Source organism: Neofelis nebulosa, chromosome 13 (genome assembly GCF_028018385.1).
Source record: "Neofelis nebulosa isolate mNeoNeb1 chromosome 13, mNeoNeb1.pri, whole genome shotgun sequence".
Lineage (NCBI taxonomy): Eukaryota > Metazoa > Chordata > Mammalia > Carnivora > Felidae > Neofelis > Neofelis nebulosa.
The window spans coordinates 79,506,876-79,521,653 of record NC_080794.1 but is presented as its reverse complement, the minus strand read 5'-3'; the positions used below and the strand labels follow the sequence as shown (position 1 = coordinate 79,521,653).

The window sequence follows — 14,778 nt, the reverse complement described above, 5'->3', positions numbered from 1 at the left end:
TTGGGGAGATATTTTAAGAATAAGGATATAGTTGACATAGTAGATGATCAAATAGGAGGAGGACAAAGTGTCATTTGTGACTGTAGAGGGAGCAAGTTTCAGGGAAGGATGTGGACCAGACGAATGGAGGATGGAATTTGGGGGGGGGGGGTGACATGAGGCAACTGATACATTGTTTTACAAGAGAGAAATGAAGTACCAGCCTAAGAAGAAATCAGTTTAAGGAAAGCAAGCTGTGTCATGCCGTCCACCCCCAGGTCCAGAATGGGGTGGACAGGTGTGTTTGTAGGGTGAGAAAGATGAAGAAAAGAGAGAGGAGAATATTTAAACACAGGCTTCTGAATGACAGGTAAGCAGGTAGGACTGTGATGAGCACAGGTGGTGGGGTGAGTTTTGGAAAGAGATGATTCTTTCTCGGAGGCCGTAGGGCCAGGGGACAGTGCGGGTGAAGATTCACCTTGTGAGGTTGGATGAGGGGAGGGTTGTAGAAAGGACACAGAACATCCAGTACCTTTGGTTCTTCTCTTCCCCTTCTCTCCTTGTCTCAGCCTCCCATGAAGTAGAGGGTGGGGTTGTAATCTGAGAAGGAAGGAGGTAGGGTTGAGGGGATTTGAAAAAATAAAGAAAGTAACAATTTCTTAGAGGAATGTGGGAACTCTCAAGGGCAGAATTCAGCGCCCACTCAGCTAAGTTTGAAAAACAACTTTTAGTAGAAGCCAGTGAATTGAGTTATTGGGTTTTCTCTGCCACTGCTGAGACACCTAGGTGTTAAAGTGATAGAAACAAGTGATTGGGAATGGCCAAAACAAAGTAAGATGTTGGAGGAAATTAAAAATATTGCTTAGGTCGGTGATTCTCAAACTTGGGCCTAGTTAGCATCAGTGGACTTCTGGGTCCCGATCCCAGTTTCTGATTCAGAGCATTTGTATTTCTAACAGGTTCCTGGGTAATATTGATGCTGTTGGTCCAGACTTAGACTTTGACAACCGCTGGCTTAGAGTTTGAAAAGATTAATCACGGGTTGTAGGTAAGAGAGGGAGGATAGGAGAATCCAGAAAGGGGCTGGAGGACGGCGGGAATAAATACAGTGGTGCCAGGACTGGGGTTACAAACGAAGACAAGGCAGGTTCACTGGCTGCAAAGACTTGGGATAAGTGGAAGGACAGAATCTTGAGTTCAGAGAGAATTCCAGATTGTAAAGCTTTGGAACTGGAGCTTTCAGGTGATGTGTAGTGCGTGGCCCAGAGCAAGCCTATTCAGAGTATTGGTCTTCCAGGAGATACAGAGCTTATGTCTGAATATAACTCCGTGTACTGCTTTCTTTTTTGAGAAAGTCCTGCTGTCCTCCTCCCTTATCCCTTTCCCCTAAAAAAAAAAAAAAAAAAGTCAGAACTGTATAGGCATGTAGTTGATTTGCATCCTGGCACAAGCTCAGTTCATGGACTGGCACCATTCACAGACCTGAACTGGTGCACAGACCACACTTGAAGTGTCCCCGGCCTAGAGTATGGACTCTGGGGTGGGACATTAGTTAGAGGTCCCTGAGGATGAAGGACGTTGGAAAAGTGAGTCCAACATGTTTTTTGGACTATGAGGAGAAGGACTATGGGAGACTATTTCTGCAGAAATACAAAAAAGAATAGCTGGCGACCGACCAGTGATCGTAGGACCCGCATGGGAAAAGAACAGGAGAGCCACCTGGCCTGGGTTCAGGGACTAGGGCTATTGAATGATGGTCTCGGGCTGCAGTTGGGAGCAAGGAAGAGAAAAGGCTGTCATCCTCTCAGGTCCTTCCTTAGGTGGGATGAGGGATTGTGTGGAAGAACGATCCTTACTCAGCAGGGACACTGGTGATAACCTCCTGGGTCTGTGTTCTGTAATCTTTTTACGCAGATTATGTGTGGGCATTTTTAAGTCTTGTTTCAGCAGAGGCTGCACAGGAACAAAATTTCTCCTCGTTGATGGGTATAATCAAGCAGTTGGCTGACGGGAGGAGGCATTCCTGGGTCCCCTTTACGAGATGAGGGAGAAGTCGGGAACTGAAAACATGGAAGACACATGCGCTAAGCCATTGTTAGGGCAAAACGTTCTTGTGAGAAACGTCTTAGACCATTTAAAAATTTTTTAATTTTCCGTAGTAACTGTTTCCATGAGCTAAAACTCAATTATGTAAGTCTAAGCGTCTTTCCATAAATGTGTGATGAATCCTACCTCGTCTGTTTGGTAATCCCATGAAAATTTTAATTATCGTTTCCTAAAGCATCTTCAGCTGGTAAATACATACGTTTCCATAGGAAAGTAAAATCATTCTGGTATGTAACTTTCCTCCTGTATTTAATATCCAGCTTAATCCCTCTGGTCAGAGACTAGACGGGCTGTTGAAGGAGGGCCTTGGGCTACAGGAGGGGGCAGTAGAGAAAAGAGGCAGAGGAAAGGGGTGGTTGAGAACACAGGCTCTGGGCACACCCAGGTTCATGTGATGGCCTTACCACTTACAGACTCTGTGACCTTGGCCTACTTAGTCTGAGGCCTCCCTGTTTCCTCGTGTTCAAAACAGGAAAGCAGTGTTGTTTTGTGGAGTTGTTGTGAGGGTAAATGAGCTTTCTTATAGTACTAAGCCAGTAATAATAATAAGCATGCCGTCGATTTAACCATTATTATCATTAGCATTGTATGGTTAGTAAGGGAAAGCGTAGTCCTTGAAGTCACAGAAGTCTGGATTGGCATCTCCTCTTTCTTAGTTCAAGAAGTTATCGGACCTCGGGGCGCCTGGGTGGCACAGTCGGTTAAGCGTCCGACTTCAGCCAGGTCACGATCTCGCGGTCCGTGGGTTCGAGCCCCGCGTCAGGCTCTGGGCTGATGGCTCGGAGCCTGGAGCCTGTTTCTGATTCTGTGTCTCCCTCTCTCTCTGCCCCTCCCCCGTTCATGCTCTGTCTCTCTCTGTCCCAAAAATAAATTAAAAACGTTGAAAAAAAAAATTAAAAAAAAAAAAAAAAAAAAAAAGTTATCGGACCTCGAAAAAGCCATATGATCTCTCTGCGGGGCCTTCTCCTCAGTAAATGGGAGTGGTACAGACTGCCACAGGGCTCACTGTGAAAATTAAATGACCTAAGTATGCAACGTGTTCGGCGTAGTCCTGTGACATAGTCTTTGCTGGCAAATGTTTGCCTTTCATTCCTGCCTTTAAGTTTTAGGTTTCTTTACTTTCTAGTCCGGCCTTGAAAAGAGCATCGACCAGGCTGTGGAAGACTGGGACATCGAGAAGGCGGAGGAACTCAGCAACCAGCTGGCCACGCGAGAGGTGAGTCAAACTGGTATTTGCAGATTTTCTAAAATAAATGTACATTCTTTTTGTGATCATGAGTAAGTTCAGTATTCAAATATTTGATCTTAGATTTTCTTTTCCGCCCATTTTCTTCCCTCTTATTCTGCCACTTATGCTGAAATGCTGGGTTTTACTTTTGTCTTTAATGTTTTTAAATCATTCTGGTTTGAAACTTGTGGTGGAAATAATCCATGATTGATATTCAACCCTAGATTTCACCTAGGTTTCAGAGAGCTTTTTGCCAGTTATGATGAAAAGACTGGCTTTCTTTTTCCATTTGCATCTTTAATTCAGTTTAACTCTCCCTGAGGCCAGCTGTGCGCCACATCTCTCAACGTTCTTCTGGCCCTCGCTCCCCCACACGCTTTCTTACTGCATATTCTGAACTTCTCCCTCAGCCCTAAATAATTTTCAGCTTTTTTTTTTTTTTTAATTTTTTTTTTTTAACGTTTATTTATTTTTGAGACAAGAGAGACAGAGCATGAACGGGGGAGGGTCACAGAGAGAGGGAGACACAGAATCTGAAACAGGCTCCGGGCTCTGAGCTGTCAGCACAGAGCCCGACGCGGGGCTTGAACCCACAGACCGTGAGATCATGACCTGAGCTGAAGTCGGACGCTTAACCGACCGAGCCACCCAGGCGCCCCAATAATTTTCAGCTTTTTAAAACTTATAGTCTATAGTATAAAACTATTAGATATATCGCATATTCTTTTTCCAAGTACACAAGGCTTCCAGAAGATTCTGGCCTGCACCTTTTGGGGGGAATATTTCTCCAATTGGGAATTGCTGTCAGGTGTCACTAAGCAAGAGCTGAGAGCTCATACTGGCGTATGTTTTATTGTTGCTAGTGTTGTTTTGTGGTTCTTTTTTGTCCTCTTTGGGGAAAAAAGATCGACCGTACCTTTCCCATTTTGGGTAAGCTGCCTACTTACCTCACCTTATTCTTTTTTGTTTTTGTTTTTGTTTTTCTTTGCTTTTGCCTTTTTTTTTTTTTTTTTTTAGGGTTTATTTATTTTGAGAGAGCGAGCGCATGAGCAGGGGAGGGGAAGAGGGAGAGAGAGACTCTCAAGTAGGTTCGACGCTCAGCACAGAACCCGACTCAGGGCTCGATCAGACGAACCATGAGATCACGACCGAGCTGAAATCAAGAATTGGATACTTAGCTGACTGAGTTGCCCAGGCGTCCCAACTTCACCTTATTCTTAAACTCTACTCCCTGCTGTTTAATTACATAGGCAGCATCATAGGTCATCTCTGTAAACTGTTGGCCACATGTGCTGTTCTTTCTTACTTGCCTGCAGGTGAACGTTTGTTCTATGCTGAGATTAACGATGGAATTACTATTTCGGTAAATTCTTCTATGGAAATACCATCTCACCCTTCTGTCTTCCAGTATCAGACAATCTGTTGATGGCTGTTTGCTGGTTTGTTTTCTGTTCTTGGCTACAGGCCATAAGTATCTTGGGTTTTTATGTAGGGAAATGAACAAGTTCAGAAGTGAGGCTTAGGGATTCAGAAGTTACCTTTTTTTCTCATAGGCCTTTAAAATCAGTTGTCACGTTAAATACTTCTGTTTATAATGTGTCTGTGTATTTATTTATTAACGGCTAATCTAAAGGAAATTATGAAGTTCTGAGCTTGAGTTTGGGACATAGGTAAGAAGCAGCATAAATGGCAGTTATGCAGCCTTTCAAAAAGTGACATTTTGGGGCATCTGGGTGGCTCAGTCGATTGAATGGCCAGCTTTGGCCCAGGTCCTGATCTCAAAAATAAACAAACATAGAAAGAAAGGAAGGAAGGAAGGAAGGAAGGAAGGAAGGAAGGAAGGAAGGAAGGAAGGAAGGAAGAAAGGAAGAGAAAAGAAAGAAAAACTTTAGGGAAAAAAAAGCGACGTTTAAAAAAAATCAGTTTCCTTTTTTTCTGTTAAAATTCATTCTTCCCTTCCCAGCTTATATTTCTTGTGCTGCAAGTTTGACATTTGCTCTCTTTCATCTTTAGAGTAGCCGTGTTTTGATTTTATTGATTATAGCCTTCATTGGATAGAATAGCATTTTATCACTCTGTTTTCAAATAGAAGATTCAGGGATAACCTTTTAACGAAATGAATTTGATAGTGTGTTGAATGGTCCTGCAACTTCAGTTGGACTTAAGTGTTAGCTGGCAGTGAGTAGAGTGGCTTCTTCAATTTGATAGGTACTTGGCACTTATCTCTACAAATCAGCTGTGTGTCGAAAGACCGTCTTTAAAATTCTGTTCGACAGTCGAGCACTTAGTGTTTGTTGGTTCTGTTTTGGCACTTGGCACTTTGTTTTCCATAGAGCTGTTGTTAGAGGTAGTAGGTAAGCGTCTCGGGTAGCCTGCAAATATACACAATGTAGCAAATTATATCAGTAGTTTATATCATCTCCAAATTTGGGGGAGTCCACCGTGAAATGTCAGAGGAGGGTGGGGAGGGACATGCTTATGGGGCTGGAAGAGAGTAAAGTCGATATGGCTGCAAGGGGAGGGAGGGGTGGACACAGTAGGACACATGATGGAGGTAGGGAGGAGTGGCTGAAGACATAAGTGGCAGAGACTTTCAGAGACTGAAGGTGTTTAGGGCGGCAACACCAATCACTGGTCTTGGTCACCTGTAAATAGGTAGGTGTGGAAGCTTTTGGCAGCTTTTTCTGAATCTCTCACTTGGGTCAGAAGCAAGGCTCCCTAGAGAACCGGTGCTTAACATATACCACTAAAGTGCATTTTGTGACGCGTGCTTGAGCACGTGTCTCTTGAAGCCCTTTAAAAATTGTGGGTGTTTGTTCCTGTTTGCTCTCCAGCGAATGCTATATTGTCAGCGTGTGGCTGATCTCCGAGGTGACTGTATGGTTGCAGTAAAGCTAAGGATAGCAGCCTAATAAAGACAAGCAGGGCCTTAGGGTGTGGCTTCCTGATTGCTTTCAGAAACACTGCAGACTTCTTTATCTTTACCTCTGTCCCAAAGATCATGGGACGGACTGGTGTACCCTGGTTGGTGCTTGTCCATTCTTCCTTTTGGAAGACCCAGGAGTTGTTTATTTTGTGATCTCTACCAAATAACAAGTTGGCCGTGACTCATCCAGTGGCCCCAGGTCAGTAGGTTTTCTCAGGTCCTTGCTTAGTAACAGAAGAAAGAATAATGCAAGGCCTTGTCTACAGCATTAAAATGTGGGCTCCACATGACCCATCCATGGCTGGCTGTTTTTCTGGTTTTTGGGTTTTTCAGTTCATTAGCACCCCCACCTGAGGCAAGGGTGATTCGGAGAGAAGCATTTACTTTACTGCAGGCTCTATGTTTTCCATAGGTAAAGTTAGTCATGCTAAAATTTTAAGAGTTGAATACATTTGATTTAAAAAAAAAAAAAGTTTTATTTTGAAATAATTTTAGACTTTCAGAAAGTTGCGAAGTTTATGAAAAGATTTTCTATTTACCTTCACCCAGATACCCAAGATGTTAACGTTTAACATTTGCTTTGCCATTCATTCTAATTTATATACCTCATTTAGATTTGCCAAATGTCTCACAGATTTCCTTTATAGCTAAAAGAACAGTTTCGTTTTCCTGGTCTAGGACATTGCATTTTGTTGTCATGTCTCTTTATTCTTCTTTAATCTGGAAAGTTCCTCAGTCTGTATTTCTTAGGACATTAGCATTTTCGAGGAGTAGAGGCCAGTTATTTTCCAGGATGTCCTTCGATTTTGGTTTGTCTGATGTTTCCTCATGCATTTTTGGCAGGGGTGTTGCAGAAATGATTCTGTGTCCTTCTCAATGCAAGATATCAGGAGGCACATGTTATCTGTCTGTCCCAATTTTTGATGTTACTTTGAGTTTTTGGTTAAGGTGGTGTCACCAGGTTTCTCCACATTATTGTAACGTGACTGTTGTCCTATATGTAATTAATACATATCTCATGGAGAGATGGGAGAGAATTTGAGACTACGTAAATATCCTGTTTCTCATTATACTTTACCCGGTAGGTTTAGCATCTACTGCGAATTCTTTTCATCTTTGGGACGGTTATTATTATGGTGGTTGCCAAACCAGATCTTTAAAACATTATTTGATTGTACTTTTCATCTTTACCTGGCGAACTAAACCCAAAATTTGTCTTGAATGAGGTAGTGGATTATGTAATCTTCTATGTATACGTTAAATCTCACAGAAAAGCCTGGACAGTCGAGAAGTGGATATAGTTTTTTTAAATGCTGCACTTGGGAGGGATGCCTTCCCCGCTAGCAGTGATCGCTTGTGAGCTTCCCTTTCTCTGCCGTTTGAAGGCGCATGTCAGAAAGCACGGAAGATGTGCCTTCCCAGCTGCAGAGACGTGTGTTTTCTTTGAGGATATTAGGTTTCTTTTTTTGTGCTTTGTTTTGTTATGCTGCTGTTTTAGAAATGGGAATTGCATGGCACTGACTAGGTATTTTCCATTTTAAGGGTGTGATTTCCTATTACCTTTATGACAAGTGAGATTGCTTCAGAAATACAGGATATTTTCATCACTTGTAAGGATGAAATGTTTTCCTCAAGTGTTTTTTTTTTTCTTTTCTTCCATATAAATATAATGCCTTGTTTTAGTAAAATAAATTAAACTTATTTAGTGTGGTGTTACAGAATTCTGATTACAAGAAAAAATAAAATTCTCTTCTTTTCCTTGTATAAGTGAGTGGCAAAACATCTGGAAAGTGTTTGCTGTTCAGGCACAGACATTGGAAAGATACTGATGTCGTGTTAATTAGACACCCGTGAAGAATGACTAAAGTAATCAAGATGGAATTCTTGAATAAATAGTTTAGTTTGAGATTTAATTTTTCATATTTATCCCCTTGGTGCTAATCACCATGGATATGAGAGATGGGATTTTGAGAAATAAGTAATTGTGAGTTTGGGGCAGAAACCCTTTATGAATTAAATGTATACGTGCATGGTAGGTGTCCTTTTGGAAATCAGGTATATTGGTTTTTAATCAGTCCCGTTTTCTTTTTTCAAGAAGCAGTGACTGGGACCTACTGATAAAGCCTTTGCTCAGAGGCACAGACCCCAGAGTTCTTAAAGCCTTTTCCAACCATAATAAGTGAAACTAATTTTTGATGTTTAACGTTTATAAGCCTGTGAAACTAATAGGGCAGCATGAGTATTGAAAAAAAAAATGAAGCCCAAAGTAGAACCATGCCTGCGAATGGGCCTTGAACACAGGTCCTCCAACAACAAAACGGAACAACGGTCTGCCAGTTGTCCGTGCGCTGTCCTTGTGACAAAGCAAATGCATACTTTTCCCAGAATCACATTCCCTTAAATTTATGATGACATCAAAGTATATATTATCTGGTTTTAGGGGAAGGCTCAAATTCACATGTTTGAAGTCTTGACTGTGCTAACATCTTTGGTTTTGCCATGTTGTAATGTAGTTGCTTTGGGACTGTCCCTCCTGTTGATTAAATACTTGTTTTTCATTAACAATCTTGGAGGAGATAGAGAGGAGAAATATACTTGGGTTTGTGTCATACTGATGAAACTGTTCTAATTTGAAAAAAAAAAAGTTTTTTTTACAAAAAGTATCATTTACACATACACACAAAGTATTTGAGCATATTTGTGACTTGTTAACCTCAGGCCTGAATTGGAAGTACATTCCATTCATTCATCGATAGTGATCCTGAACAAATTCCATCTTTTGGTACTGGTCTTTTCTGACACGTTATCTTTTTTACAATCCAAATGATACCAAATTTTATAGAAATCAGTAGAAACAAACAGGCTAAGATTAAATGCTAAAGCCTCGGTTTACTTAAGTAGGCAGCGCTTAGGTTGGATGTCACATTTTGGAAAGGGGATTTTTCTCTAGGCATCTTCCTGTTAGCCTGACACGGATAAATAAAAGCCCCTTGGTTTGGCACCAGTGGGTTCCTACCAGGGAACGAATGACATCTGCATGAACTGGATACATAGCTCAGGTTGATTTCAGTTACAAGTGTGCAGTGTCCGAGTAGGAATGAATGGGGAGTAGAGGTTGCCTGTGAATTTCGTTTGAACTTTGTATAGCTTACGCCCTGAAAGAATATTTTTTCTGTAAATGACTCCCAATAGGATGGCCTTTGACAGCAAAACTAAACTCAATTCTTTGAAAGCGTCAGTGCTTCGTGTTGTAAGATTGTAATTATTTTGTGTGACCTAGAAAGGGTATTACATTGGCAGTATGAATTAAACTGAGAATTACATTTTAACTTTGTTAAATTAAGGCTACTTAAAGTTTTGGATTCCGAAACATAGGTAAAGTTAATAATGCTGAAATATAGATAGTTTGTTAATATTTAAATAAAGGTAGGAATGGCCTTTTGAAAAACCTGATGTTTGAATTGGTGGGGTTGTGTTCTTTCCTAGTTAAATAAATGCTCTCTTAATTTGGGGAGATTATTAATTTGTCGCCTATGCTTTATTTCTAGAGCAATTTCCTCAAAACTCTGAAGGCATTCTCATTGAAGAAGGGTATATATACATTTGAGATAGTTTCTGCATTTTATGTTCACATCTAAGACGTCCTTTCTCAGAAATGCTCGGGTGCTACGGCACTTGCTCTGGCATTCAGAACTTTTCCGGTGTGCTTCATCGTTAGGCTTTGGTTTCTCTGAGGGGACTCTGGCTACAATTCAGTCTCTTCATTTTGGTTTTTAGTTTTCTGTTGACGTACATGCACTGTCATCTTAATGGAATAAGAGCTTCAATGACCCCACCCTCCCCAGATAATACAATTTTGTCAGATTTACCTATCAGAATACCTGGAACATTATCTTATATAGAGTTCAGAATTGAAATATTTGTTTAAATTTTTGAAATAGAGATTCTGGCAAACTTGGGAAGCTTAAAGTTACTCTTCAGCAGTGCTGTTTTCAAAGCTAATGTGTTTGCATTACATACCAAAAAATAAATAAATAAAAGCTGAATTGAAAGACCTATTACAGTGAAGCAAATCTTGTCGTTCTAAGCTCGTTTATTTTATAATCTGGAGGGCAAAATTATTTTCTTTTCATTTTTGTGGATGCTTTTCTTGGGTAGAAATATCTTAACAACCATGTTTCCGAAGGTAAAACGGTTCCTTCAGATACGAGGCTGAATGTATTTTCCCTTTAGCTGTTACAAGAATCTGCCACTGGGATATGTGCCCCTAAGAAGGATGGCAGGTACTTTGTATTTTCTTAATTACTGTGATCTCATGCCACTGAAGATCGGGTAAACAAAGTAAAGTGCATTGAATATTACAAATATATAGACTCTAAAATATCTTCATTTCAACATTTCATTTTTACAGCAGGGTTATTATTTTTGTTGCTAGGACCAGGAGGTGTGTACGAAGGATACGTTATTACATACAAGTCATCTAATGCCTGCGAACTCTCTGGTATTTTATGTCTGTCTTTGAAATTTTACTGCTCTGCCTTCTGTCCCTTATTTTTTCTTCCTTCTCTTTTTTTTTTTTTTTTTTTAATTTTAATTTTTTATTTTTTCCTCTTTCCAGTCAGGAGAGGTTAGGACCGTTTTCTTTGTGGTATATTTCTCTGATTGGCAGTGGAAAGGAACCTAGGACACTGGGGAGGGAAGAGCCCTCCCAGGGCAGCCTACTGCTGTCACAGCGTGCTCAGCCACCTGGGGAGGTTGGGTGTTCTCTGCTGTGGGGGGGCGACGTGTGTCTGCTAAGGCTCATCTAGAACTGACTTACTTTCATTAACTTTGGTCATTTCTCAGTGGTTTTGTAATTTAAATGTTCTTCTGTGTGTCATTTTGTAGTCTGAACGTAGTCCAGGGGACTTTTAAATGGTGATTTTAATTCTTTGAAGCCTTGTTCTCCTCAGTCCTTAGAAGTAATTTCAGTAGTCTCATACAGATGAACAGTTAGCACAATGTATGGAAAATAAGCCCTGCCTGTCCAGGTAAGGGAAGGTCCAGCTCTTCGAATTCCTTTACATTGAGGCTAAAGATCTATTCATCCCCATAAAAATTGTGTATAGGCTTGAAGTCGGAGCATTTTAATATGGGAAAAATAAAAATGGTACTGAGTGATGGGTTCTTCTCTCCGGTTTTTAGGGGTGCTTACTCATATCTCCTTGCATTGAGGATATTTTCTTTTAACCTTTGGGGTATGATTGGGTGATCACCTAGAATGGTGTTCCTTATGCTCTCTTTTAATTATGTTTATCTGTGCTTTTAACAAACCTTAAGAAAAGATTTCAGATGTTACAAGTCTAATTAAAGAGACAGACAAAGCACAGTTTATACTGTAGATTTTTTCTGCAGTTCAATTAATCAGCATGTTTTCTCTTTTAATTAAAACCATTTTAGTAAATTAAAGCCCACAGCAAAACACATATATAATTTGTTTGTAATTAGCTCTTAATTGGTGGTAGTTGAAGCTTAGCACCCTTGGTTTCTTTCTTCATGATTGCCATTTTATTAGCAGCCAGTCATTAATTAATCTTTTTCTAATTAGCTTATAAAACTGTTGATGGCACATTATTGTAAATGTGATTTTAAGTTCAAAGCTTGTTAATAAGCTTTCTTACTTAGAAGAACAGAGATAAAGAAATTGCTGAAAACAGTACTACAGTTCTTTAAAAAAAAAAACTGTCTTTCTTATGGGGACTGTGTAAAGCATCTAACAGCTTATGGTTAATTTTTTAATGCTTTTTTTCCCTTATGAATGGGATAAGTTGCTTGAATATAAATCATCTATATCCAGGAGTAATTTCAACAGTATAACGTCTTTTCACCCTCCTTTGGAATACAGTAATCTACATATAATTTGAAGCCTTAATAGTCATCATTAAAACAGGTGTTATATAAACTATTTCACTATGAAATCAAAGTTGAGTATATGAATCAAAGTATATCTTCTTACACTTTATAGACCGAATACATACTATTTTTATAAATTGCAGGGTGAGTAATATATACGTATATATATGTATATGTATATACACACACATACGCGCGCGCGTGTGTGTGTATATATATGTGTGTGTGTGTGTGTATATATATATATATATATATATATATATATATACACACACATACACTTACGTGTTTTTTAAAACAACTTGTTGGGTTATGCTTTGAAAGTAAAAACTACTTGGCTTTAACTGATAGGCAGTCGTAGGTATAAAATGAATGATAGGTGCTTGTACCATTGTATATACACATAGATGTGTGTAGTACACAAATGTGTAAGTGTGTGCGTGTGCTTTTGGAGATGGCAGTGAGGTTAGGCCGTTGACTGTAACAGAGAGAGGACGACTGGAAGTCAGGTCGGAGTTTAAATGATTGGGCGGAGCCTAGCCTGTTTGCAGCCGTCACAGCCTTGGCATCTCAGGTGGGGCCGCGGAGAGGTACCGGTCCAAACGCAGACACCCCGAGTGTACTTTATATATAGCACACACCACACTGAATTGTGGTTTGAGTGAAACACATTAGCCACATCATACTCTGTATCGAAATATGCTACAGATTCCACGAAACTCCTGAACTGCAAGGTGTCCTGAGCTATTTATCCATATTAGTGCAAAGTTCTGAAAGTTGTAGAAAACACAAAGCATTATCAGTTCCTGGAAGAGCTTTTTCTTATTTGCTTTTTGAACTTCCCATGTTATTTCAACTTTGGCTATTTCTTTGCTTGTTTTTAAGAAGGCGTTTTATGATGCCGTGCAAGAGACACTAGAAGGGGATAGCTGACGAGGAAAAAATTAAAAATTGGATAAAAAGTAAATGAATAATGTCATATTACCAAAAAGATGAGAGGCTAATTTGTGCCGACTTTTTGCTAATTTTGTTCAAGCCTCAAAATGAGGAGCTGTCACCCGTTCTGTGTAGCACTGATGACAGTGCCAATGATCCATGAAATAAGCTGCCGCTGGCTTTGTTCTGATAAGAATGAACAAATCTGCACAATGTTCGGCTCCCAGAATCTCATTTTCATACTTGCATGCAGGCTAAAAGAAATAAGCTGTTTGCAGGCTTGATTAATCAGACATTGGAGGGGTTTTTGTCTCTTTGATCTCTTTCGTCTCCTAGGTAACTCGCTTGACATTAATGTTGAGCTTGAGTAAAGACAATCAGGAATTGTCGACCAAACTGATATAAAAATTAAAGACCTTAACACTTTAAGTACTCCAGTAATGGTTCCGCTTTACTTCAGAAAACATCTGTTTTCATTTAATTAAAGAACAAAAGAGAATGGCATAAATATTTTTCATAGAGACCTATTATTCCATAAAAAGTTAAAGTATGATAATTGGTATTTTTAAATAAGTGCCTTGAAAGTGTTCAAAAGGGAGGAAAACTTCATAAATCTGCTACAAGCTAGTAATTTTGAGATGAGTAAAATATTTTATGAAATGGATAAGAAGTTTACAGTTATGCTAGATTAAGCTGTTTGAATCAGATGCTTCAGATGATTATCAGCAAACTTCAGAATGGCAAAGGTTGAGCAAGAAAAACCAACTTTATTTTGAAAGTTTGTCTTTTAAAAATCTCTACTGTGTTACAAGATGCGCCATTATATCTCTTTTACAACCCAATATGATTTACACGTGCGAAACCTGTAAAATTGAAAGGAATTAAAAAAATGTCGCCGTGCATTTGCTTGAGGTTATGCAGACGCTTTTACAAATCTTCCAAGTGGCTGTAAAGATGAATGCCCCAAGGGTCCAGCCAGGGCCCTGCTTTTCCAACCAGCTAAAGCCCTTATCTTAAATCCAAGCAAAGTACCATTAATCTTTTTGAAAGACCTTTTATGGCTTTTAATATATCCCAAATTAGAACATTTTACACCCTTGGTTCCTGAAATATGGTGATAAAAAGCCTTTAGAGCTTAATTTTCCTTACCGCTTGCTCTGACCAATTTGCAGTTCTTTGTGATAATGTTTAGACACCTTAATTAAAATGCAGCAAAATATTGGATGTTCTATATGGAAAATGCTGATACTTTGGCTACACATACAAGAGATTCTATATATATTTTTATTCATTTAAAAATTTTTCTTGCCACATTGTGTTGCTATAGTTATCTGATGACCCAAAACATTTTTTTTTTTTTTTTTAAATATAAAAACCATCGGCCAAGCTTTTGTGATGTTTACTTTGGGCATGAGGATGCATTTTTCTTCTTACAGGAGTGAAAGGATTCTCGTTGGCCTGTGTTATTTGTAATACTGAAACATAGCACGATATTCTTTTATCTCCGGGAACTTGGCTTCGTCATCTTGCCTGGGAAAATGAGTTTCTTCTCAACTGTCTCTTCCATAGAAGATCTTATTATCCTTTCATATTTCCAAATACTTCCGTTCTTTTTTTCTTTCCCCACAGGAATAAGTGAGACACATTTTAAGCGTGTGAAGGACACAAAATTGATATGACTTTTCATCATCATTACAAGCTAAAAGATTCT

The 14,778-nt window shown here is 39.4% G+C and overlaps 1 protein-coding gene across 6 annotated transcripts in view; it reads left to right on the top strand.

Moving 5' to 3' along the window:
• The window catches only part of FAM204A (family with sequence similarity 204 member A), a 36,058-nt gene that overhangs the window by 14,041 nt on the left and 7,239 nt on the right, over positions 1-14,778 (top strand). For 3 of the 6 annotated variants that reach the window (XM_058697910.1, XM_058697909.1, XM_058697913.1), the window contains exon 6: positions 3,212-3,301. In XM_058697910.1, the coding sequence (XP_058553893.1) occupies positions 3,212-3,301 (90 nt within the window). Of the gene's footprint in view, positions 1-3,211; positions 3,302-4,629; positions 4,677-9,787; positions 10,298-14,778 lie in introns of those variants that run through there. The other 3 variants (XM_058697912.1, XR_009252674.1, XM_058697911.1) reach the window with 3 other exon arrangements.